Below are 25452 nucleotides of genomic sequence, written 5' to 3'. Positions count from 1 at the left end.
ACACTGTTTAAGTAATTTTTTATAGCTTATATCCTTTTAAACGTATGATATAAAAACCTTTATAAAGTTTTTAAAATTATAATGTATTTTTTGTAATGTTTTTGGTTAGGAGTTTTAAATCTACTAGGCAAGGCGGCTAGTATATTCGTTTTGACATTTCGCTGGTACGGTATTATTAGTTTGAACAGATTCTGCCAGTTAATAAAAAAAAACTTCTGTGTTAATTTTATAGATTTTACGTTCAATATAAAGTTTTTTATAACATTAGGACTTACATTATTATCTAATGAAATAAGGTTTAACTTGTTAGTTTCTAGAAATTAAAAAATATTTACTAACCAATATTACTAAATTATGGATACTTCATTAACAACGAAAATGTTTAATCTGTTCGAGTATTATTTTAAAAACTAACGTGTCTAATTTTTTAACTTTCAAGGTACTTTTTAATTGTCTTAGTTTATTCACAACTAAAGCTACTATTGTAAAAAAATATTTTATTAAACTTTGTCTTACTTAAAAATTTTAACCAACAAAAATTTTTTAAAACAGCTAAACTTTCAATAAGTGATAGAGTAGAAAAAACTTAATATAAATTATTTTTAATTAACTAATAAAAAAAAAACTTGGTAATAATTTCGTCAAAAAGTTTCTAATTAATATGTTTCAATCCGCCCAATTCAGTTCCAAAGAAAATTTCGTTTGCCATTTCAACAAAGAGTCCTGTAATTAAATATAAATTAACATTACGTAATCACTAAGACAATTGATATTAATAATATACTGCTTATTAAATGTAAACAAGCAATTCATATTAATAAAATAAAACAAAAAGATCTCGACTTTAAACATTCTTATGTATTATCATATTTTTTTACAATATAAAAAAAGCTTTACTATTAATAAAACTATTTTAAAAGTTTTTTTTATACTTTAATAAGTTAAAAAACAACAACAACAAAAAAAAGAGTAAAGCGAAATTGACATACTTAATTAAATATTACTTAACGAAGCCTAACAATATTTTTTTAAATAAGATAAAAGCAACAAACTAAAAAAATCTTAAAATGCAGTTACTAAAAAAAAGACTAAAAATACTTAACATTCTGTTTAATAAAACATGGTATGTTAATATTTAAATTTCTTATATAAAGCTGCAACAATAACTTAAAACCTAACTGAATTCAAAATAAATTGTTTATTGTACACCAATAATTATTTTATCGTTAAACTAGGCATTGCGAATAAAAAACATTTGTTATAAATTATTTCTCTTTTGATTTTCTGCTTATGTTCGTTTGGATAAATTAAATTTAAGTAAAACAATTACATAGAACTGTCTAAATAATTATAAATGTATATAAAGATCACACAACACAACTAATAATTTACATTTTATTTAAATAAGTCATTGATCTTTGAGAAAACAATTATTAAGCACTTTATTTCCTTTTCTTGGGCAAAGGTATATAAAGCTTTTCATATTTCATGCACTTAATTAAACACACAAACTAAAGCTTATATTTTTGCAAACTAAATTATGTCATTCTCATAAGAAAATTGTCCTAAATAATGCAAATTGGAATTTTTTACTTTCCTAAGCTAATTTAGTCTGAAACCGTTTTAGCTAGATTAGTTTAACCCATATAATAAATTTTTTGAAATACTAAAACTACTATAGGCACATACTAATTAGGTTGGCAAAGTTTCTCTACTAAAAAAAATTGAACAGCTTTACAGAATCAAAGTACATTAGTAAAAAGCAAGCAAAAGATATGTAAAATATGTACTTATTTATTAGACATATTTACTATAAGCACATATTTATAATGAAAACAACATAAAAATACATCTAAAATAAGTTGTCTAAAAAATATTTAATTGTAAACAGAACTCAGGAAAAAAAGTATATTTCATCAAGGAAACATGTTTAAGGTATAAACCTTTATGAATGTAGTATGTATTAAAAACCATGTAATAAAAATTAACAAAAGACAAAATTTATACGATTTGCTAATTTTTATAACGGTTTTTTAACTGGACTTGTAGAAAAACGGATATAATTAAATTGAACTATTTCGTCTAATCCAGGGTGTCCCAACTTTTTTTCAAATTGCCCCCTTTAAAGAAATTAAAAAGACTATTGCCCCCTTCAACAAGATTACCATTTTAAACACTTAAGACTTTTTTTTCTCTTCATCTGTAACTCAAGAATATCTAGTGTAAGTTTCAAAATTACTAATAAATACACCTAAGACCTTTTATTTTTTTTTTGCTCTTCATCTGCAACTCAAGAATATTTAGTGTAGGTTTCAAAATCGCCCAAAATTTTAATATTGCCCGCAACTTAATAAAATCGCCCACTTTGGGAAACCCTGGTCTAAACTAAAGTATGGGTGGGCAATTTTTCTAGTTGTCCGACCAGGTTTACCGGAAAATATAATTTGTGGGTCAAATAAAAAAAAAGTTTAGAGCGTCGAGTAATTAAAAAGAACTGCAATAGAACATTTTTTTAAACAAGTAAAAAGGCAATGACATAATAAATAAACAATACATCAATAATTATTTGTTTAAATGAAATTTAAAGCAACTTTAAAAAACAATTGTTACAAAAAGCTTAATTTTATAAGCACAATAGGTTTTTAAGCTTAAAAAATTTTGTACAGACGTAGTGAATATGGTTTAAGCCAGTGGTCTTCACGGTAATTAGAATCTGTGCACCCCAAGCTCAAAACTGCCCTTATTTCAATCTTCAATATCTAGCTTAAGTTTCGAATTTACCATGAAATGCACATGTTCCTTGCCATATTTAGAAAATTTTGTATAAACTAAACTAAAAAATGTAAAGAAATAAACCGTTATTATAAAAATAAATAAAAAACTGAATTTTTTTCGTTATTTTTGCATAAAATTTTGTTTATACACAGAATTTTCTTAATATGGCAAGGAACATTTTATAACCGTTTCAGGTATTTATCTCAAAAAACGTAGGAGAAAATAGTGAAATCGTTTTTTTTTAGTTAAATAGTCTTTTTTCCCCCTTTCAAATATACCGATTTAAAGCAAAACTTTCAAAAGTAATTTGCTTCAGCAGGCTTAAAACTAGGAAGCTTTTTTTTTTTGTGCTGTCTATTTATGTGATTTCCTAACGTCAAAAAAATTTACTAAGCGAAATTATAAGGTCGGGGCAACAGATGCAGTTTGGTTTTACTTGCACTGAAACAATTGAAGGCTTTGTATTTCCAAACGAAAATTTAAAGCCATTAAAGTTGCGAGAACACTTTAACAACTGACTTGGTGGAGCAGATGTTTCAGGTCATGATATTGAATCATTGAAATCAAAAAAGAACCGCTTTATATCATGAGGAACACTTCTAAAGTTGGGTTTTGTATCTGCTGATACACCATTTTTAATGGCTTCATACAATGTGTCGTATAACGTACAGGGTTGCCACTCGTTTTTTCAAATTTTTTTCCAGGTTTTCCAAATTTATTCCAGGTTTTTAAAAGTACACATTTTTGGGTCTATTTTTTGTTTTAAGTTAATTTCTATTTAAGAAACTGTGTTTTATAGTATAAAAATATTGAAAAGATACTGTAAAGTTACGTTAAATGAGTTTTTTAATAAATTAAATTTTTGATGATGACAAAAAATCTTAATTATATGATAGATTTTTTGTGTCAAATCAAAATTTTACAAGTGAAAATGTTAAAATTATTAAAAATTCCAGGTTTTTTGATCAAAATTCCTGGTTTTTTTCAAAATTTCTCAAATTCCAGGTTGTTCCAGGTAAAGTGGCAACCCTGAACGTAGCCAAATCCAAAAAAGTCCCATACAATTGCTGAGGAGGTGATAAAGCCATGTTCATTACAAATGACAAAACAAAATTTATGGAAATTTAAGTTTCAAAAAAGCTTGAATTAGTGCCGTTATCAAATAATGTTATTCAGAGTCGAATTAGTGATTTATGTTCGGATATTTTGGGTAGATTCTATTGGATTAGTTGTAACTGCGTAGCCTATTAATATTAGAACTTTTAGTTACTTTTTTTTCTTCATTTACAAATTATTTAATTAGATATGGCCTCTGGAAAATACCATAAAAATTTATTTTGTAACTTGATTTGTAATGTAACTGATACACACATACTAAAAAAAATATTTGCAGAGTGGTTGCTAATTTGTTCTTAGTTTTTTAATAACTTTAAATACATCAACACTGATACTCTCTTTAAAATACTACCCTCTCTCTAACAAACATACTCATCTCTTCGCTAAAAATCTTTGGACGCGTCGATTAAAAAGTACATTACCGGTAAGAAGTTAATAATATTTACTGATTAAAAAACTACTAGTTCTATTTTTAGAAATAAAATATTTAAGCACCTATACCTTAACATATTGCCTACCAGTCACGCAGCTTGGTATACATTTTGGCGAAGAAACGCGCTTTTGTTTCAATTCATTAGCTTAAAAAGACCCTGCTTTCTTGGCTTTTAGTATCCATTTATACCAGGGTTTCCCAAAGTGGGCGATATCGCCCCCCTGGGGGCGATTTTAGTATTTCGGAAGCGATAATTAGTAAGGGGGCGAAAGGGTGGGCGATAACTAGTAAGGGGGCGATTTTAAAGTTTTGGGTTGTCATAAATTTTTTTATATTTTATTTTGTTATTTTACTAATTTTAGCTTGCTATTAAATATTTTACCCTGTGGTAAAACTTAAACAAAAAAGTTTATGGTGTTTATGTAAAATATAGAGAAAAAAATCAAGTACTTATGACTCCTACTTTCAAGTTAATTACATATTTTCAATTATATATTTTCTTATTTTAACACTCAAGTAGATCAAATCTATGTTTTCTATATTAACTATCACCTCATGATATTTCTAATTGTTGTTTAAAAAGTCATTAAGTTAGACTAAGAAATAAAACTATACAGGGTTGCCAATTTACCTAGAAAAACCTGGAATTTGACAATTTAGGCAAAATTTTTTTTTTTTAATCTGGAATTTTTAACAATTTTAACATATTAAGTAGTAAAATTTCGATTTGACACAAAAAAGCTATCATATAGATAAAAATATGGAATACTTCGTGGCAGATCTTTTCGAAGTAAACGACTCACAGGAAACCTTCTCCGACTTACAAATTGACCTTGAACTTAAAGTAATTTTTTCCAAAGAACAAAATGGAAGCTTTTGGACTCAACAAAAACTAAGGCAAAAGTATCCAATCATTTGAGAGGAATTTAGATTGTTTTGTATAGTTTTTCCTTCTAGCTATGTTGTTGAGAAGGCTTTCAGTTTAGTTATCAACATCTTGAGCAAAATATATAATCTAGATATTTGTAAAGGAGGTGACTTGAGGCTTTATTTGACTGATTTAGAATCAGATTAGAAAAACTTGCAAGCATTCATGAATCTCATCCTTCGCATTATATTAGAGCTCAGTAGCAGACATTATTTTATGAAAGTTTTATTTATTTATTTGATCTTTTAAAATACTTCTTGTTTAACCTGGTTTGTATTGTATTTAAGTAGTCTTTTTATATTAAAAATTCTTTTAAGTTATTTATTCTATAATAGTTTTGCATAATGACTAATAAATATTAATTACGGTAGACTTTCTCTTGAGCTCGCACTTTTTACCCAAAAAAAGTGCATACTTATACTTTCTTAAATTTAACTTAAATAAAGTCTATTACTTACTAAGTATTAATAAAACAAAAATGCACAATAATTAATAGCTTATATAGATCTCTTTTTTTTATGAATGTTTGTTTTATGTTTTAGTTGATTTTATGTTTATTCATAACGGTATTGCATATAACATATTTAAATTTATTATTTTGTAAAAAAAATGGTAACAATTTTTAAGTTTAAACTTTTTTATTTTGTTCAAAGTGCGAATTGAAGAGGAAGTCTACTGTATCTACAAAATGTTTTATGTTTTAAATCTGTTAATAGTTTTATTTTGACCTGGTTAATTTTGTAGTTTATTTTTGTTGATTTACATTACACCAAAAGTTTTTATAGCATAGTGGTTAAAGTATTTTTTTTAAAGAAATTTATTTGACATATTTTTGTTATTACTTGTTTAATTTGTATAAATAAAAAAACTTTTATAACCATTAAAGTTTTTATTTCAATAATTATTTTTGGTTTTAAAAGAGTATAGATTTGATGTCTCTATTTGAAATGACTTCAAATTTTTCATTTAAAAGATTATTAAACTCAAATTTATTTTCAAACTTGATTTATTACTGTTAGAAAATCTATATATTAAATAATTTTAAGCTATTAATAAAACTGTTTTTTGTTTTATCTTATTTTTTAATATATTTGCAATTAGAATATGTCGTTTATTTTAATAGTTCATTACTAGCGTTTAGTTTTTCACTATTTTCTTCTGGTAAATTATTATAGGCTAATAACTAGAGAAAAAATAAAATTAAACAGTATTAAATAAGCAATCAAAAAGACTGCTACAGTTACAGAAGAAAGTTTTAACACAATTAAAAGAATTTTTTAATTGATTACTTTCTGTTCACAGAATTAATTGTAATACATTTGATTTTTTTTGAATTGAAATAAAGAAAAAAAATGTTAAAATTAAGGTTTAATTTCCTAGAGGTTATTTTAAGTCAAACACTATTTAATGGTATTCTACTACAAAACATATAGTTTTAAAGGTTTAGAATTAAATTTTTAGTTTTACAACTAACTTGATTATAATACATCTCAGCATTGAAATTAATAATTTTACTGCACAAACAGAAGTTATTGATAAACCCACTTTTCATGTGAGATAATTAACCAGTCGGTCAAACTTCCTAAAATTGGATCAGCAATAATGTTTTAATATCTATTTTATATGTTCAAAAAAATATGTTCATTCTTTTATAGTTTTTTAATCTCAGGTATTTAATTTTAGAATATGCCTATTTATAAATAATTTAACTATTTTGTGCGGCTTAAATAAGTTACTTAGTATTCACTCTAAATGTCCGAAATTCGTTAAATGAGAGATAGTTATAATGTCAGGTTTCAGTTAAGATTTCAGATGGGTAACTTACGGTCCAGATCCAATCAAATTTCGACCCGCCAAGTAACTTGAAACTATTTGTGCAAAATAAACAAAATTTAGTTTTTTGATGCTTATGATTTTGAAATACACTTTCAATTTGGTTTTCAGTTACTTTAGTATTTTCTAGATCACAATAATAGTAAATCATTTTATTACAATTATGCTCGAGTTTTTTAGTTTTCTATATGTTATATTTTTAAATTATGCAGCCTGCAATTACATTTTTCAACGAGTTGAAACAAGAAAAGATTTTTTAGTAAATATAAATTGCTGACTTCAAAAATTGTCCACCACTACCCTAAAAGTTTCATTAGTTTCAAAACAATTCATATTTAAACAGGATTGATTACTGATTACACAAGGTTTTTTAATATTTAAGTATTTTAATACACTTAAGTGGGCTTATAAGAAAACAACAGTAACTTATTTTCTCAAGCCCTGTAAACTACTTTCAACACAGCCGAAAAGTGCGTGCATAAGAAATACCAGTCTAAATTACATTTCGAACACAATTTTTTTGGCTCAAAAGTTTGTACTCAGGAGAAAAACTACTTTTTAAAATCATGGGGGGCGATTATTTTTAAAATTTCTGAAAAGGGGGCGATTTAGTAAATGAGTTTGGGAAACCCTGATTTATACTTAGTTTTACACTCCTGAGATATAATTTTAACATAACTACCAAGTCCAAAACACTTTGGAGTCAGAAACCAACAAAGACTGGTTACAATAAAACATAATGCATCTCGCGAATTTTATCATGATTAAAGTAGCAAGTATTTAAACAGACGAAGTGAAGCCAAAAAAAGTCTTGGACAGCTAGTAAATACGGTTTTGATTTGTTGTTAAAAACTAATGCTAGTTTTAAAGCTTCTGAAAGATGCAACACCAAAATATTATATTATGCAATCTAAAAAGCAGTTGTATTAACAATTTTTTTTACATCACCTTGGCAATCTGTTACCGGAGAAATCCTAATTAGAGAGATAACCAGCTAGATATACGAGTCCAACACTTTTCTCTTCTCTATTTGAATCAGAATATTGTTACTGATGATGAACTTAATTCATAAAAATTCTGTCAACTAGGTATGGAAAAAGCAGTGGTCTTAAAGAAATTTATTTTTGGGTTCTCAAAAAATTTAGTTTGCACTGAGGTGCGCACAGAAAAAAAAGTCAATTATTTTGTAAGTTATGTTTTTTATGTAAAGCGATATAGACTAAGGTTAAGATTACAGCTGAACTCAGCTCTTGTAATTTAGATTGATTTTTCTTTTATTCTACTATTCTTATAACCCATTCAACCATTTTAGTATTTTTTACTATTTAAATGTAAAAAATCACTTAGGCTGACATTTTTGGTTTCAAAAAAGGATGCTTGGTGATTATAGTCCTTTTAAAAAAGCAAAAGTTCTTTTGGATCTAACATAAAGCAGCAACTAAGAATCTTAACTTTATATTTTGTGCACTCTCTACAGACTTATAACAATTTTATAGAAGTATTTATACTAAAAAGTAAAATGAGCAAGTTTTACTCCTTATTTTCCTAATGTTTCTGAGTTTTGATAATTTACTATTATCCTGTAAGTCATAAAATTATTACTAAATTTCGTAATTGTAATTCATCTTTAAGTTTCCAAATTTTTTATTGTTGTTTTAATTTTTCACTTTAAGTGACAGTTCTACAAAAAAAAAAACAATAAATAATGATTACCTGTTTTATGTATACTTTTTTATTGGGATAGCTTAAGACAAAACTAAGTCTAGATTGAAGTTTTTTAATATATTTTCAAACTTTGACGGTTTAATTTTTTTTTGAAAAACTCAGGATAGATTAGACATCTTTCCTAAACTTCAGGCTAGTACTGTAAGTTTACAACCTGTTTTTGTCTGTTGTAAATAATGTACTAGTTTTATTACAGTAAGTTAGCTTCTTATAACTATACTTCGGTTATTTCAGGGACTTAAAATATTTTATTGACTCGTTTTGAATAAAAAAAGTTTTATTTAGTAGGTTAGTAGTTTTGATTATGTTAAAGACCAGTGGAATAGAGTACCTACCAGGGGCGTCGCGTGGGGTTGTGCCGCTTACGCGGTAATTGTCTCTTTTTTACTTTCTTCTTTTTTCTCAAGCGAGTATAAATTCAACAATCTCGAGTAATTTAGACTTCTTTTCGTTTCTACTGCATTGCGGCGGACTGAAGTCAGTGCAGCTTTTCGCTGCACTTAAGTTTTAATGGTTTCAATCTTGTTGTCGAGTTGGTTTCGATTTTAGAACTCTTTTTAAGTTTGGTTTAAACATTTAGTTTTTAGTTTCTTTTATTCGAGTATTGTCGTCTTTTAAAAGAATTGATAATTTGGTTTACTAGTGTAATGTTGTGCAGTATTTTATGCTCTTTTCGTTTCGCAAACTCATTGTAAAAATAATCATTATCTTACATTCGAACTAAGTTTAAATTAGTATAAGTAACTGATTTATTATACCTTTAGTAAATAGTAAGTAATTCATATTAGTTTATTTAAGTCGACTATAATTTATTTAAGCGTTATCTTGGGGACTTCTATTATACAAGTTGAAGCGCACGTTGCGTTATAAATCAGGCCCCTAACATTGTATAAGTAGAGGCTTTGATAGCGACAGGGTGTTGCACCGCCGAAATTTCACCACCTTAAAACTGTGTAAGAATAAATCAAGTATCTATAAAGTTTTCTTTATTTTTTAGAACAAAATCTCATATAAAACTCCAATTTAGACAACAACAATTTTGCTCACTACATTGCCGCAAACTCTTAGCTGACTGCCACAAATGAACTCAAAAAAGAAAAATTTCTTCAAGAATTACCGCAAAATCAATTGATTGCGGTAAGTAAGCTAAGTTGAAAATTTCCCAACACAGTATGGGCTTAAGTATCATTCCACAAGCTATTGTAAACAAAAAATGAAAACAAAGTTAAGCAGGCAGGGGCGATCTGAGCAGAAGCAACTCGAGTAGAAGCAATTTGAACAGAGACAACTCGAGCAGAGCATGGTTGCCACTGATCAAGCTGAGAAAAATTTCCTGACTTTTCCTGACTTTTTACCAAAATTTTCTTGACTTTTCTAAATCAAACTCTTAGATTAAACTTAATCTAAAATACATAATCTAACACTTGAAACTATATAAAGCTTTTAATCTAATTCTAATACTGGTTAAAAACAACTTTTTTTTTGCTAAATTCTATCACCAAACTTCTAGTACATCACTTAAACCATCTGTGTATGATTGATGTTTGTAATAAACAGCTCTATCAGTAAAATACTTGTATTATTACCGGTTTACTATCATTTCTAACCCGATCACTTCTAACCCGATCACTTCTAACCCGATCATTTCTAACCCGATCACTTCTAACCCAATCACTTCTAACCCGATTACTTCTAACCCGATCATTTCTAACCCAATCACTTCTAACCCGATCAATTCTAATCCGATCATTTCTAACCCGATCACTTCTAACCCGATCACTTCTAACTCGATTACTTCTAACCCGATCACATCTAGCCCAATCATTTCTAACCTGATTATTTCTAACCCGATCACTTCTAACCCGATCATTTCTAACCCGATCACTTCTAACCCGAACATTTCTAAAAAGATCATTTCTAACCTGATCATTTCTAACCCGATTTAACCCAATCATTTCTAACCCGATCATATCTAACCCGATCATTTCTAACGTGATCATATCTAACCTGATCTTTTCTAACCCGACAACTACTAATCCGATCTGTATTAATATATTTGTTTATTATTGTTTCAAAATAACGATTTGTTTTAAAAACAAATTAATCTCAACAAAGTTTTTTTTAATGAAATTTAGTTAGTTTTGTTTAAACTAAAACTTAATGTCCATATAGCTTTTGTTAAAATTTAGTTTTTGATATTCATTGCTATTGGAAGTTTGTTATCCTACGCTAGACCCAGGCATCAAAGTCTGGACCACTTAAACTGAATGACACCTAACAAAGAGACGCAAACTTATATACCTTAAAATTAAAACTATAGTTTTATCTAATATTTATAGATTAACAGCAAAATAATTTAACACTTAAGTATAATACTAATAGACTAATTTATGATTTGAAGAAGGTTTTTAACAAATTTGATTTTAACTCAATAATAAGCAAGTTTAACACCAATTCTTTCATCGATCAGTGAGTTCCAATAAAACCAAAAACAGTTGCACAATCTTTCAATTTAGAATTAATTTCCGATTTCTTTTCAAGAAAAAAAAAACATTCTTTTAAAATTTAAGCAACACAAATCGAGACGACTAAGTAAATTATTTCAATGATTTTAGTGCAGCAATCAGCAAAGTAGTCTAAATTACGCATTTCTTTATTAAAAGAAGGTTTATGGTTACTTTTATAAATTTCTTTTAGAACATACTAGAATGTCAGAATTCAAACAAACTACAAAAGTTCATGAATAAAACTTATTCTTGTTCAAAAAACAACCGGATATACACATCTTGACTTTTAGAGTTAGGTTCTGTACATTTGTGCAACCGTTTGGTAATTTATTGTTTTTTTATAAATTATTTTTGTCGCTTTACTAAAGCATAATCGATACAATTAAAATAGACATTATTGAAACAAAGGTACAGCCAATTGTAAAAAAAAATAAAAAATTTAAGTGCATTGAATAACCACTAAATTTAAATTCCAAAGCACATGAGGAATACAGGATAAAAAAAATATCTATCGAAAATATTGAAAAACCTTATATTATCTACAGAGGAAAGGCGCTGCTAATAAAATCAAACTATTAGTTACCCTAGTTATACATATTATATCAATTGTTTATACTGGTTTATTTTCGATAGGTTTATAAACCAATGGTTTATTTTTGTGGTTATAAATTATTTAAATAAAGTTAAAAGTGGATTATTTATTAACTATAGTTTAGTTAAATTAGTTAATTAGTTTTAAAAAGCATTAGGAAAATTATAAGTGTTCTGTATTCTAAAGATTAAGTAATAAGTTTTGAGAGTCGTCAATGTAAGAAACATAATGAGTTTTGCAGCCTTTAAAGACTACTCCGTATTTTTCTTCTAAGAGATTTTATATGGTTAATATACATTTTTTAAGTATGGAGACCAGATTGGCAAGTTGCATTTAAATTTAAGGCGATTTTATATAAATACAACTTTTTAAGAATATTAATATCAGTATATATGAAACTAGAAATAATACAGTTAATAAAATTTAGTAATCGTAATTAGTATGGTGATTTCATTAAAATATATCTTTATTAAAATCTAAGTTTTAAAACGAAAGTGTATACTGTTTAAAAAGTCAAAAGTAGAGGTAGACGTTTTTGAATATTTAGAATCCGTCATTTACTAGAACTTAAATTCTATTTTCTTTTTGTTAGCCAATGGTAAATTATATTTAAAGATTAAATAAGATAAATTATATAATAAACTTAACTATAAAAGTTAAGTGTCGAAAACTTGTTATTTTGCTTTTTTTTAATTCAAAATATGATGTATATAGAGAAAAACAAATTTACATTTATCATAAATATTTTAAAGTTTTCAAAATTTAGAATTGCAAAAACAGTTTCACACAATTAATAATTAAAACTTTCTTTAGGAAATTTCTTGATATCTCTTAAAATTTATTGTTTCACAGGTTTCCAAAAACACAAGAACTTAAGATTATTCAGCGATAATTAGATATGAAATATGAGTATAAGTTACTTGATTAATTTATATCTTTTTAAAATTTATAATAAAATAACAAAATTTGTTTCTATTGTGAAACTCTAACATAGGTTTCAAGAAAATTAGAGGTGCAAAAATCATTCTTAGAAATTTAGAGGTGCAAAAAACACCGAGAATAAAGTCAATAGACTTCAAGCTGGCTTTACTGTATTGAATAAAAAGTAAATATGTTGCTTGTAATAATCGTCTGAAAAAATAGTTGATTAAAGGATACAAAAAACTTGATGTAGTTTTTATAAACTTCTGCTCTTAGTTATACTTAGTTTTACTATAACTAATTTATTGTTCTGTTTGAAAATGTTTTTCAGTATTTATTTCGTTTATACTTACGTTATTTCAACTGTTCATAATAAAGTAAATTTTAAAGAAATTATTATCTACTAAAGTACTAATTTAAGTCGTAGTTAAAACATTTTGTATTGTATATAGATTACCTGGGCGAGATTTGATTAACTTCTGACTTGTTATACAAATAAACATGTCCGTTTAATTGTTAGTGACTTTTTTTGCTCTAGGACTAAGTAGGAATTTATTAATGCTGTGAAATCAAGACGGTCAATCAACGTAACATACTTTTGCAGTTTGTTATACGACATAACTGTTTTAATATCTAGCTCATACCTAAAAATCAGGATTTTTCACTTAATATAAGAATACAAACTAATTTTAAAATTACCTTAAATCTTTCCAGCACAGTATACTTTTCTTTATTGGATTCTTTATTGGAAAAAAAAAATTCACTTAATATAACAAAAGTATTCAATTTCTACTAGTGTTTGTTTGAATTCCATTATGTTAATAGGCCTATGCAAGTTGTATAACAATTTGTAAAAGTTATTAAAATGAAACTTAAAAATAACCTACTATAAAGCGCTAATACATTAGTCAGAAATAATACAACATTTACAACAGACTTGCATTGTAGTTTTTAGACCGTGATATAACGGTTTTTGTATCTAAATATTACAATTTTAAAGGTTTGCTTTTTAAAATTTGCTGATTATAAAATTATTATAGTCACGGGAATTATTATAAGATCTATCTTAAATATAGTTACAATTGCTTACTTTTAAGTCCTACAAAGAATAGTTCAAAATATTATAAAGTAACTATTGTCTGTTAAACAAGATTAAAAGAACAAAAATATATAAAATAATGAAAAAAATTGAAATTATGTGTAGAATGAAATATAAAAAAACAAGGTGTTAAAAATAAATTAAACTTATGTTTAGTTAATGCCAAAGTTAAGGTTTATACTAACAATGTTTTTTACGTAACACATTGAAATCATAATGTTTTAATAAAACTAAAAAAAAAATACTTTGATAATTTTCTAAAGACTAGTTAGTTTTTAAAGAAATCTAGATTAAAATTAAGAAATAAAATAAACAAGTAGAATGGGTTAGAAATGATCAGGTTAGAAGTGATTGGGTTAGAAGTGATCGTGTTAGAAATGATTGGGGTAAATCGGGTTAGAAATAATCGGGTTAGAAAAGATCGGGTTAGATATGATCGGGTAAGAAATTATTGAGTTCTAAGTGATCGGGTTAGAAGTGATTGGGTTAGAAATGATCAGGTTAGAAGTGATCGGGTTAGAAATAATCAGGTTAGAAATGATCGGGTTAGAAATGATCGGGTTAGAAGTGATCGGGTTAGAAGTGATTGGGTTAGAAGTGATTGGGTTAGCAGTGATCGGGTTAGAAATGATCGGGTTAGAAATGATCGGGTTAGAAATAATCGGGTTAGAAATGATAGCGGGTTATAAATGATCGGCTTCTATTATTACCTTATAAACACAGCTTGTCTGCAAAAAGACACAATTTTTTAGCATATCCTAGCACAAATTTATCTAGATAAACTAATGACATATAAGGAACTTTCACAACTAAAATCTTAAAGCAACAACAAATTTTTACAGTTGAAACCTTAAAACTAAACTATATATCTGTTGTATAAAATATTTTCTCTTACCATTTAGTATAAAATTTGCAACAAATAAATATACTCTTATTTACTTTAAAAACTAATGTTACTCTACAAAAAATACAAACAATAAGTAAACTTAATCTTGGCATATATCTCTCTTATAACTTATTTTACAAATTTAAACAACTTTGAAAAAGTTATAAAGAGGTTAAGTTACATAAAATACTAATCTAATTGAAATAGTTATAAAGAACTCAAATATTTACTTAAACAAAAAACACTTTGATTCTAAAATTATGCTAGATAAACTTTTGTGTATATATCACAGTTTCACTATGGAAGTGTCTTTGCTACAGATCATCAATACTAAAAAGCTTACAAAATCTGCTTGTTCAAGTAGGGTACTTGTTCAATATGTTAAAAGAAAATGTTTGCAGTTTTATAAAGGATATGTTACTAATTTATACCAGATGAAGGCGTCGGAAATAAAACTAAATATTTTTGTAAATTTCTAGGAAAATTTTGGAATTTTTTTCTGACTTTAAAGGACTTTTAATTAATTTTTACAACTTGAAGGCTTTAGAAAACAAAGAATTGTATAAATTTAAACTGACAAAATCTGACTTTTTTTTTAATTTTATCAAATTTCCTGACTTTTTTTCAAAACTCCCCCTTTTTTCCTGACTTTAGACATTTTTTTAAATTTTTCCTGACTTTTCCTGATTTCCTGACCGAGTGGCAACCCTGGCAGAGGCAACTTGATCACTGGCAACTCGGATTTTATTTTCTGCACCACCTAAGAAAAATACCACGCGACGCCACTGGTACCCAATATTAAATAACTTAGTAAAGCTACATCTGATATGTCACTTTACCAGCGAACATACTCATTCAACACAATTTTTACTACTACACACATGACATTTTATTTTAATCTTGGAAAGAAGGCAAGCTACCACAAAATTAATTATACAAATTATTACCTTGTATAAAAACTAGGGTGTCGGTCAGATTGCATTAGTATATGTCAATATCAATGTTAGGTCAGATTGCACGAGAATCCCTTAGTCGCTTACCAGTTTCTGCTGAAATAATATTTCCAGAGTCTTAATGTGGTTTAGATTCAAACGCTCCACTTCTTCTAAGAGTTCTCTTGTCATGATGCGACAGGTGAAATACATATAACAAAACATGCTTTTGTACATAGCTTTCATCGACGTACTAAAGCTTGCAATATAGTAACCAGATAAGGGCTGTTTGTATTGGAGGGCTGCCTTCTAAACCTATTTAGCATCGTGAATTCATTCAACACAAACACGAGGATTGATCAGGATGATAGTAATTCTTCTGAACCCTTTACGATCAAAAGAGAGTAAGTTTTTTTTTTTTGATTTTATTTTATATATATGTTGTTAAAATATTTTTTCTTCGTTAACTATGAATGTTAAGCTTCAGATTTGACGGACACCAAATCAAACCTGCACGTCTGAAAGCAAAAAATAAGGTGAAAAAGATAATCATACAAAATCAATTTTCGCTGATGATGTAGCTCACTCTTTTAAAGATCTGCAAATATTATTCAGAGATCCAACTTAAACAAAATTAAATTAAATAACTTTGGTTAACAAATAATTAATAAAGAGTAAATTTTTTTAGGGTCTTCAAAGCTTTAAAAGGCTAAATATTATTTTAGACACTTTGAATTTAAAAAATATGAGTCAAAACTATTACAGTTTATCGTACTAGGCATAAACTGAGTACAATTAACTTATAACTTTTTAATAAAATTTATAAAATAAAAGTAACATAAGATAGATTAAGTTTAAAAAGACTGTTTGTTAATCGTTAAACTTTTAATTTTTATAACTGATCAACCTTATTAATAAAATTTATCAAAAGTTAATTTTAGAAAAAAAAGCTGTATATGTAATCAAAAAGTAGCAATACTAGGTTAAATAGTAAAATCAAGGGATATATAATTTTTAATTTTTATCAAGTTAGTATCAAAAGTTGTAAAAATCAAGGAAAATGGGAATCCTAATTATTGTTTCAGTTTTCCTTATATTTTTGTCTCACTTTCAACCTGATGAAATAACTATAAAGTTATAAACAAAAGATAGATGCTTCACAATCAATCAAGATTAAGATAAAATCAGCTTCAATAAACTTAGGGCACAGGAGGTAAAGCCATTTTTTAATAAAAGTTATCATTGGACCTTACATGAAATCTAAAACTTTAATCTATAATTTATTTTTGTAGATTATAAAAATTTCAACTAACTTGTGACATTATTGTAAAAAGTTTCCGATACAAAAACCACAAAATTTTAGTTTCAAAATTTATTTTCTAGTAGTTAAATTTAAACATTCTTAAATAATTTAGAAGAAATCATAATTTGGATTATTTTGTTATATAAAACATAAAGTTTAAATACAAAAAAGGTGGTTTTCGTCAAATTATATAGATTTATAGTGGTAAAGTCATTTTACGCGTTTTTATATGCACCCAAGAAAGTATAATTATACTGTTATAAAGAGTAAGAGCTGTATTTAAATTGCACAAAAATCCCTCTATAAAGTCCCTATTGAACTCATTGACTTCAATCAATTATATCTCGAAAGTTATTTTGATTTTTGTTTAATGGTACCAATTAACTGATAGCTAATATAATTAAATACACAATTAGATCAATTTGTTATAAACAAGGAGGACCTCCCATGCCCTTAAGTACATTAGTTCTTCTTTGTATAATGTACTTCTCATATATTAACTTAAAATCTTACTAATTTATTTTACAACTTTCTTAAAGTTTTGGTAACAATTAAAAAATAACTGATTATTTTATATGTTTTATTTACAGTAAACAACGTAGGTAGATATTAAGTATATATTAACACTAGGTAGGAAAATACTAATATAAACTAATGTAAAATTCATTAATTCAGACGAAGTTTAAGATTAACTTATATATTTTACTTACTTTATATTCCAAACATACTGTTGATATATAAAAAATGTGTTGTAGTTCAATTCAAAAAGAGTTTTAGTAATAAATAAAGAAAAATATCATATTTCTAGCTTAAGTTTTTTAGGAAAACAACTACAATTACTAACCAGTCTCTACAACACCTGGTAACATTTTAATAAAGCAATCAACTTGACTCCAGTTGTGTACATTTTCAAAAACCCAATCCATAATAAAGTTACCATTATCCGAAACTACAGGACCAGCTTTACTTTTTGCCATCCTTAAAACAGCTTTTCCACCAAACTTTCTTTCTATTGACCTAGTTTAAGAAATATTATCAAATAATTAAGATACTTTATCTTATCAAAGTTTCAGAAAAGCAGTAGGTTTCAACTATATTGCAAATCTAAAACCTTTTAAATATACCTGGTTACAGGAACATAAGCCATAGGAATAACTTCGATAGGAACACCCTTTTTCCACTGTTCACCTAAAACTGAAGAATCTTTAGTGTAATCTGCTATCACAACGAAGTGTTTTGCTGCAGCTGCAACTATTTTTTCTTGTGCCATGCATCCACCTCCTCCTTTAATTTATATTTTATTTATGAAAACTTAACAAAAATATTAAATCAACATTTAAAAAGAAACACATAAGAGATGATTTTGCATTGCGTTCAGTTTTTTGTGAGACTGCATCATATAAACTTAAAAACAATTCAACCTATTACTTTGTAGTTGAAAGTTTGGTTTCTTGATAATTTAAATATTTATACGTAGCTGTCTTTTTAAGGTCACTAATAAACTAGAAACTTAATTTGTTTATACACACGATTCTCGACAGGACGGTAAAAGGTATCCAAGTGGTGTACGACTCACTGACCGAAAGGCTTTTTTCGTGCACCAAGTTTTAGGACCAAATATTTTGAGCTTTTACTTTTTTCGTTAAAAAAACAATATATATATATATATTTAAGCTAACTAAAATTATTAAATTTTATTTGAAACGTCATAATGTGTTTTTTTGTGATTCTTTAAAAAAATTTGATATGTGCTTTATATTGTTTTGATGAAACGTGTTAAACGTTGAAACTTTAGTGAACAATACGAACATTGGTTGTTTTTTTTGTGTTATAAATATATATCTTTACTATTAACATAAGTTTAGCTAACTGCGAATTTAATGCTGCATATCAGTTTTACTTATTTACCAGAGGTTTTTGAGATTTTTTCAGTTTTTCGTAAGTGATAGTTTTTTGATTTATTTCTAGTATACAATTAGCTTGAAGGTAAAAAACTGTGTTACATAGTATCACAGCATAATAAAGATACTGTAAAGCTACTTTAATGTGTTTTAAATAAAAAAAACATAATAATAATAATTTTTGGGTCAAAACAAAACTTAATCACTAAACATGTAAAAACTGTTTGAAACTCCAGGTTTATTAGTGATTTCATTTCAAAATTCCAGGTTATATTTCAAAATTTCTCAAATTCCAGATTTTTTGGCAACCCTGTTATAACAATTCTTTTAATTTATAATCTATACACTTACAGTGCTTATTTATTCTAATCAGGGTAGCAACTGAATTTTAAGGAATTTCTTCTAGGTTTTTGAAAGTAAAGGTTTTTGGTCTAATTTTATTTTAAATCAAGTTTAGGGTAATAAACTGTGTTAAATAGTGTAACAACATTAAAAAGATACTGTAAAGCTACTTTAAATGGGTTTTTTAATATAAAAAAAATATAACGTTAACAATACATTTTTATCTATATGATAGATTTTGCTTCAAATACTACTTTTCAAGCAATCTTTTCAAACTTTCACAGTCTAACCTTTATACAATAACAAAAAAAGTGTTACTATGGAATAAAAAAAGAAAGACTTTTTTTAAATTTTGTGGTAAAATTTTTATTATTACAAAATATTAAAATTCAGAAGTAATGTTTTTTCTTTTAATATAAGGAATATTTTCTGAAAAATTGAAGAAGACTGCTTGAAAAATAAAGGAGGAGATAGATTTTTAGTGATTTTTGAAAATTTTGAGAAAAATGAGCCCAAAAATTTTGGGGTCCATTTGTTTGTACTGGAAACTTTTTACAAAAAATAAAATATCTCATACATAAGTTAAATTATATTTTTGAATTCTATAAAAACTGGCTTGTAGTTTGTACTTTAAGCTTTTATATAAAAGCCAAACTTAAATTTTGTGAAAAAAATAGTAATTTAACTATAAGATAATTCAAATTGTTAAGCATATTAAGTGACAAAAACTGGTACTTAGTTATTATTGCTTAATACAAATTTAACCTTATGCTTTCTTCGAACACTGATTTTAGTTTATTAAGTTTTAAACTGAACTAAGGAAAATCAGTGTGATTTTATGATATAATAATACATTAGGTATAAAGCATTATTGATGTAAGATCACTAGGTATAAGTTATAAAACTCATTAAAACTGGCTAAACTTGAAAGTGTTTTTCAGTTTTTATTAAGGTAAAAAAATTAAAATTATTTTATAGTATTAGCTGAGTAAAAAATAGGATTTAAAGTAAAAGTTAACCAATTAAAAGTAATTAAAAGTTAATGATGTTTTTTAAAAGTTTATCTTATTTTGTATAACTTTATATTATTTATCAGATACTTCCTAACTTTTCTTTAATTTTTAGAGTTTACTAATAATTAATGTTTAAACAATTCACATAATATTTTTTTTGAAAATAATTTTTTTTTAATTAAAGAACATCCTTATTTCAGATTGTTTAGACAACATATGACCTATAACTAGAATAAAAGTCAGTAATAACCAATAAAATCAAATACAAATTTAAAAGTATAATATAAATTTTATTGAGTGTAAACTGTCATGCTAATTTTATGGCTATATTGTTATAGTTAAGTTAAAAGAAAACATAAAACTCTGTTTTAGTATGGTACAAAGATAAGAAAATTTTTTTTCTCAAATATATAAAAATTAGTGATGTACCGGACTCACTATCCAGGTCCGGGTCCAGCCGGATATTGCAATTTTTGCCTGATATCCGGATCCGGCCGGATTCTAATTTAAAAAAAAGTCCGGATCCGGCCGGATTCTAATTTAAAAAAAAGTCCGGATCCGGCCGGATTCTAATTTAAAAAAAAGTCCGGATCCGGCCGGATTCTAATTTGAAAAAAAAAGTCCGGACCCGGATCTAGTTAGTAAAAAAAGAGCATACTCAGAAGTATTTTTCATAAACAAACCCTGTTTTAACTAATAAAAGTCATTTTCGTCAGTTAAAATTAAACACCTACCGTGATTGGCTCATTTTGTACACGTGACTAATTTACATTTATTTACATTTAAACTATGAAATAAATATTTCATGAAATGCAACTCTTTACATATGTTGTAAAATTGAAAACTTTGGAATGAATACTTGCATTATTTATTGTTTAAAGTTAAGCTCAGAGAATATTTAGAGTTAATACGGTTGAATGTACGAGCCAATGAGAATCATATGACGAAATTTTTCAAACTAAATACTGATGTAACAAAACATCAGAACATGACAGGCAGTTTATATATAAGCAGTTAGTTAGTTTGGTGTGTAGCTTGAAGCAACAAAATATTTTGAACGTTTTTGTGAATGCTTATTGTAAGTAGTGTTTTGTTCTAAAAGTGAGTATTTCAACTGGTGTTTAATTGTTTAAATATTTAAGCCAGGTTTATAGTTAATGAAAATTTTACAGTTTCTTGTTTACTAAAAGTTTTATTTAATTTTTAGTTTATTGTTTTAAGTCTTTCGATATAGATTTAAATAGCTTCCAGTTTTAAAGTGTTACCAAAGTAATTAATAATTTTGTTCTTGTTGTGTTTTATATAAAAGATTCATCACTCAAAACTATCGTGTCTGATTATAGAAAGTAATCTCAGTTAGAAATTAGTATTTGTTAGATATTAAGGCCATAGGGGGGGGGGGGGGGTAGACCATGTTTTTTACAAGTTGATCTTATTTTATAGAGTTTTTACTAAGCTTCAAGATGCTTTTTACCGTTTTTAAAAATTCGAATTAGTTTTTGAGATATGACCGGCCAAAGTCGGGCCGCATAACAGGTTCCTTATGGGGAAGGAAAACTAAAACGGCGAAAAAAGACTAATGCATTCAAAATCTATCTCCTCCTTCATTTTTTAAGCAATCTTCTTCAAACTTTCACAGTCTATTCTTTATACAATAACAAAAAAACGTTATTTGTGACTTTAAAAAATTTCAAGTAAAAATACCTTTTTTTTGTAAAAAAAAATTTTTTTTGATGAAAATTCACTTTTTTTTTAATTTTTGTCATAAAATTACAAAAAAAAAGTATTTTTACTTGAAATTTTTTAAAGTCACAAATAACGTTTTTTTGTTATTGTATAAAGAATAGACTGTGAAAGTTTGAAGAAGATTGCTTAAAAAATGAAGGAGGAGATAGATTTTGAATGCATTAGTCTTTTTTCGCCGTTTTAGTTTTCCTTCCCCATAAGGAACCTGTTATGCGGCCCGACTTTGGCCGGTCATATCTCAAAAACTAATTCGAATTTTTAAAAACGGTAAAAAGCATCTTGAAGCTTAGTAAAAACTCTATAAAATAAGATCAACTTGTAAAAAACATGGTCTACCCCCCCCCTATGGCCTTAATTAAATAAAGTAGGATTTAATTTTGATGGGTAGTACTAATAAGTTAAGTGACCACAATCAGTCCACAACTTTACTACCAAATTGTCAATCTTTGCTAGCTGTTCTACTGATTATTAGATTAAAGTAATTTTTTTCAGTTTTTAAAAACTCATTCTGACCCAGGCTTGATTATACTCACTCTAGCTAGTTTTTTTGACTTAAACAGTGGCAACCCTGCTTGTTAGAAAATTTTTGGGAATTTTAGAAAATCTTGGACTGCCTCAGGCTAGTTTAGTTTTTTATAAAAACTCAGGCTAGTTTTCTTTTAGGTTTTGAATGAGTTTAAGCTGATCCAGTTTTCAATATTTTGTAATTTTCTAGTGTATTTTCTTCAAGAACTTAATTTCAGATTTTTAATTGTAAATAACACCTAAATTTGTAAACCTTGTGGCTAGCTGTTCTACTTATTATTATATTAAAGTTCTTTTTTTTCAGTTTTTAAAAACCTCATTTTGACTCAGGCTAGTTTATACTAGTGATGTACCGGACTCACTATCCGGGTCCGGCCGGATATTGCCATTTTTGTCTGATATCCGGATCTGGCCGGATTCTAATTTGAAAAAAAAGTCCGGATCCGGGTCCAGCCGGACACAAAACTGTGGGTCCGGTACATCACTAATAAAAATACAGTGTTGTGCCGAAATAGCCTCTATTTAGTTGGTAAATTGAAAAAAAATTAAAACAAATTTTAATAGCAGAAATATGTAATACCACATTTTATTTATGACAGTAGTTAAAGTGATGTATTTTTTCTACATTTTTACTTGCGTGTTTATGTATGGTTAACAGATATAAGTTATTGTTAAAACAATAAACAAAACTGTACCACATAAGAAAATTTTTTTATTCTTAGCTTTTTATATAAAACAAAAAAACATTTTAAAAGCAGTTTGTTCTGTGTGTATAAATTTTAAGCTATATTTAACTCAGTGTTTTTAAATAAAATTATGCAGACGGTTTGTTGTTTTTGTTCTTTGAATGCTTAACAGCTATCTTATTGTTCATCTTTGTTCAAATGCTAGTTATCACTTCTAGTTTTAGTCTAGCTTGTTGTAATATTAATTTAATCTTCTTCTTATTCTAGTTCGTGTAAATAAATAATACATTTATTTACACTTTAGTAATAATCAAAGTTGTTGCTTTATCAAAGGCGCAGATAACAATATAATCTTTCTACCCTATCTATCCCTCTGAATACCAACAAACCTTTGAAGTTTGCAGTGTATCAGGTCTGCTCTTCAAATTTTTTTCTTCAAAACTAGAAAATTTGGACCTTAAATTTGGCAGAATTGAGCATCTAATTTTTAAAGTTTTTCTATTAAAGATTTTTTTGAAAGACAAGTATTAGGAAACTAATTACCCATTAGTTTTAACTACTCATATCTTTTTCGAATTAGCCATAGCTTGAAAATTGAGTTATCCTAATTAACAAGGAAACCAAAATTTTAATGCAACCGACCTTTTATCAGAACTTTGTTTTTATCAACTTCATCAGCACCATCAATAGCAACATCCAGATCAGGATTTTTATCAAGATTAGTCACATTTAAATTATGCTTCAATAACAATTGTTGGGACTGAAATGATGTTGGTACACATGAAACGTTAAGGTTTTCCTGTGGAAAAAAACAAATTTCAATAACTAGATGTAACAAAACTAAAAAATGAGTATATAACATGCTTTTGTGCTTTAAAAAAATAGAGGAACGTAGAGTTATGAATCTTATTGTGTCATATTTAATTGGTTATTACTTAGCATATAATAAACTATAGAAATTGAAATATGGTGTTATCCTTCTTTCCATAAAGCTAATTTATGGGCATAAGGGGGTCCACCTTTATTTTTTAAGTTGATCTTATTTTATAGATTTTTATCTGAGCTATCAAACATTTTTAACCGCTTGAAAAAATTCAAAGTAATTTTTAAGCTATAAGCATTCAGTCAGTGACCTCAATAGGTTCCTAATAAAAGGCACAAACTAAAAACGCAAAAAAAACTATTTCATTAAAATATATCTTTTCCTTTATTTTTTAACCAATCTTCTTCAAATTTTCACAGAAAGCTTTCACATTCTTTAAATTTTAAAAAGATTGAATGTAGAATATTATTTTAATTTTGAAAAATAAAATCTTTATTAAAAAAAAAGCAACAATTTTTTGTTTTTTTTTTATCTTAAATTTTTATTTTTGGTTATTTTAAAATTCCATAATTCAAAGTCTTTTAAAATATAAAAGGAACGTTTCATGAAAGTTTGGGGTCTCTAGCTCAAAAAATGAAGGAGAAGATAGATTTTAAGTGATTTTTAAAATTTACAAGAAAATTGCCCTGAAAAATTTGTGGTCTTTGGAAACTTTTTACAAAAACTAAACTATTTCAAAAGTTAAATAGTATTTTTTAATTCTATAACACCTGGCTTGTAGCTTGTACTTAAAACTCTCATAAAAGAGCAAATGTTACTTTTTGTAAAAGCAAAAAAAATAGGCCCTTAACATTAACAATTTAATTAGACAACTAGTGAAAATTATGTCTTACTTCCTTTACTCTTTCAGCTATTCTTACAACAGCAAATTCAATTGTAGATCCACTTCCAATTCCAATAATTTGACCATTTTTTACATGTTTGTCAACAGCCGAGCGAGCTGCTAACCTTTTTGCTTGTTGAATCAAATTTGACATTACTTGAAATATATTATAAAAATTAGTAGTGGGTACTTTATATATAACCTAATACATTTATCTTGGGTATAATAGTAGCAATATTTAGGCTATCTTTGTGAGATATTTTTGCCATCATACAACAAGCACCTGCAGTGCAATCTAATGTATAATAAAATTAATGGTGTTGTTCTATACAACTACCTTTTTAAATAAATTTATCAGCTAGATAGGTTTTTCTTATAAAACATATTCTTTATTTAAATTTATTTATATTACATAATGTTGATAGGCTTTATATTGTAATTTAATTCAGTCAAGTCATAATTTTTAAAAAATCTACAAAAACT

The 25452-nt window shown here is 26.7% G+C and overlaps 1 protein-coding gene across 1 annotated transcript; it reads right to left on the bottom strand.

Moving 5' to 3' along the window:
* Positions 1-210: 210 nt before the first annotated feature.
* LOC145831702 (ribose-5-phosphate isomerase-like) lies at positions 211-25132 on the bottom strand. The gene is made up of 5 exons (XM_082939020.1): positions 24980-25132; positions 23906-24062; positions 18175-18334; positions 17895-18067; positions 211-723 (listed from the first exon to the last, which is right to left on the bottom strand). The coding sequence occupies exons 1-5, from the start codon at positions 25121-25123 to the stop codon at positions 653-655; spliced, it is 705 nt and encodes a 234-aa protein (XP_082795146.1). The 5' UTR covers positions 25124-25132; the 3' UTR covers positions 211-652.
* Positions 25133-25452: the final 320 nt, after the last annotated feature.

Source organism: Thalia democratica, chromosome 1 (genome assembly GCF_965202585.1).
Source record: "Thalia democratica chromosome 1, ktThaDemo2.hap1.1, whole genome shotgun sequence".
NCBI lineage: Eukaryota > Metazoa > Chordata > Thaliacea > Salpida > Salpidae > Thalia > Thalia democratica.
This window is presented reverse-complemented; position numbering and strand designations above follow the sequence as displayed.

What these genes read in the sequence shown, in the direction of transcription:
- LOC145831702 (XM_082939020.1), bottom strand. Translation starts at nt 25,123, where the DNA reads ATGTCAAATTTGATTCAACAAGCAAAAAGGTTAGCAGCTCGCTCGGCT. An exon ending in TAGCTGAAAGAGTAAAGGAA is followed by an intron (nt 24,063 to 24,979) that starts GTAAGACATAAT and finishes TTTTTTCCACAG; the next exon opens with GAAAACCTTAACGTTTCATG. An exon ending in ACCAGGTGTTGTAGAGACTG is followed by an intron (nt 724 to 17,894) that starts GTTAGTAATTGT and finishes ATTTAATTACAG; the next exon opens with GACTCTTTGTTGAAATGGCA.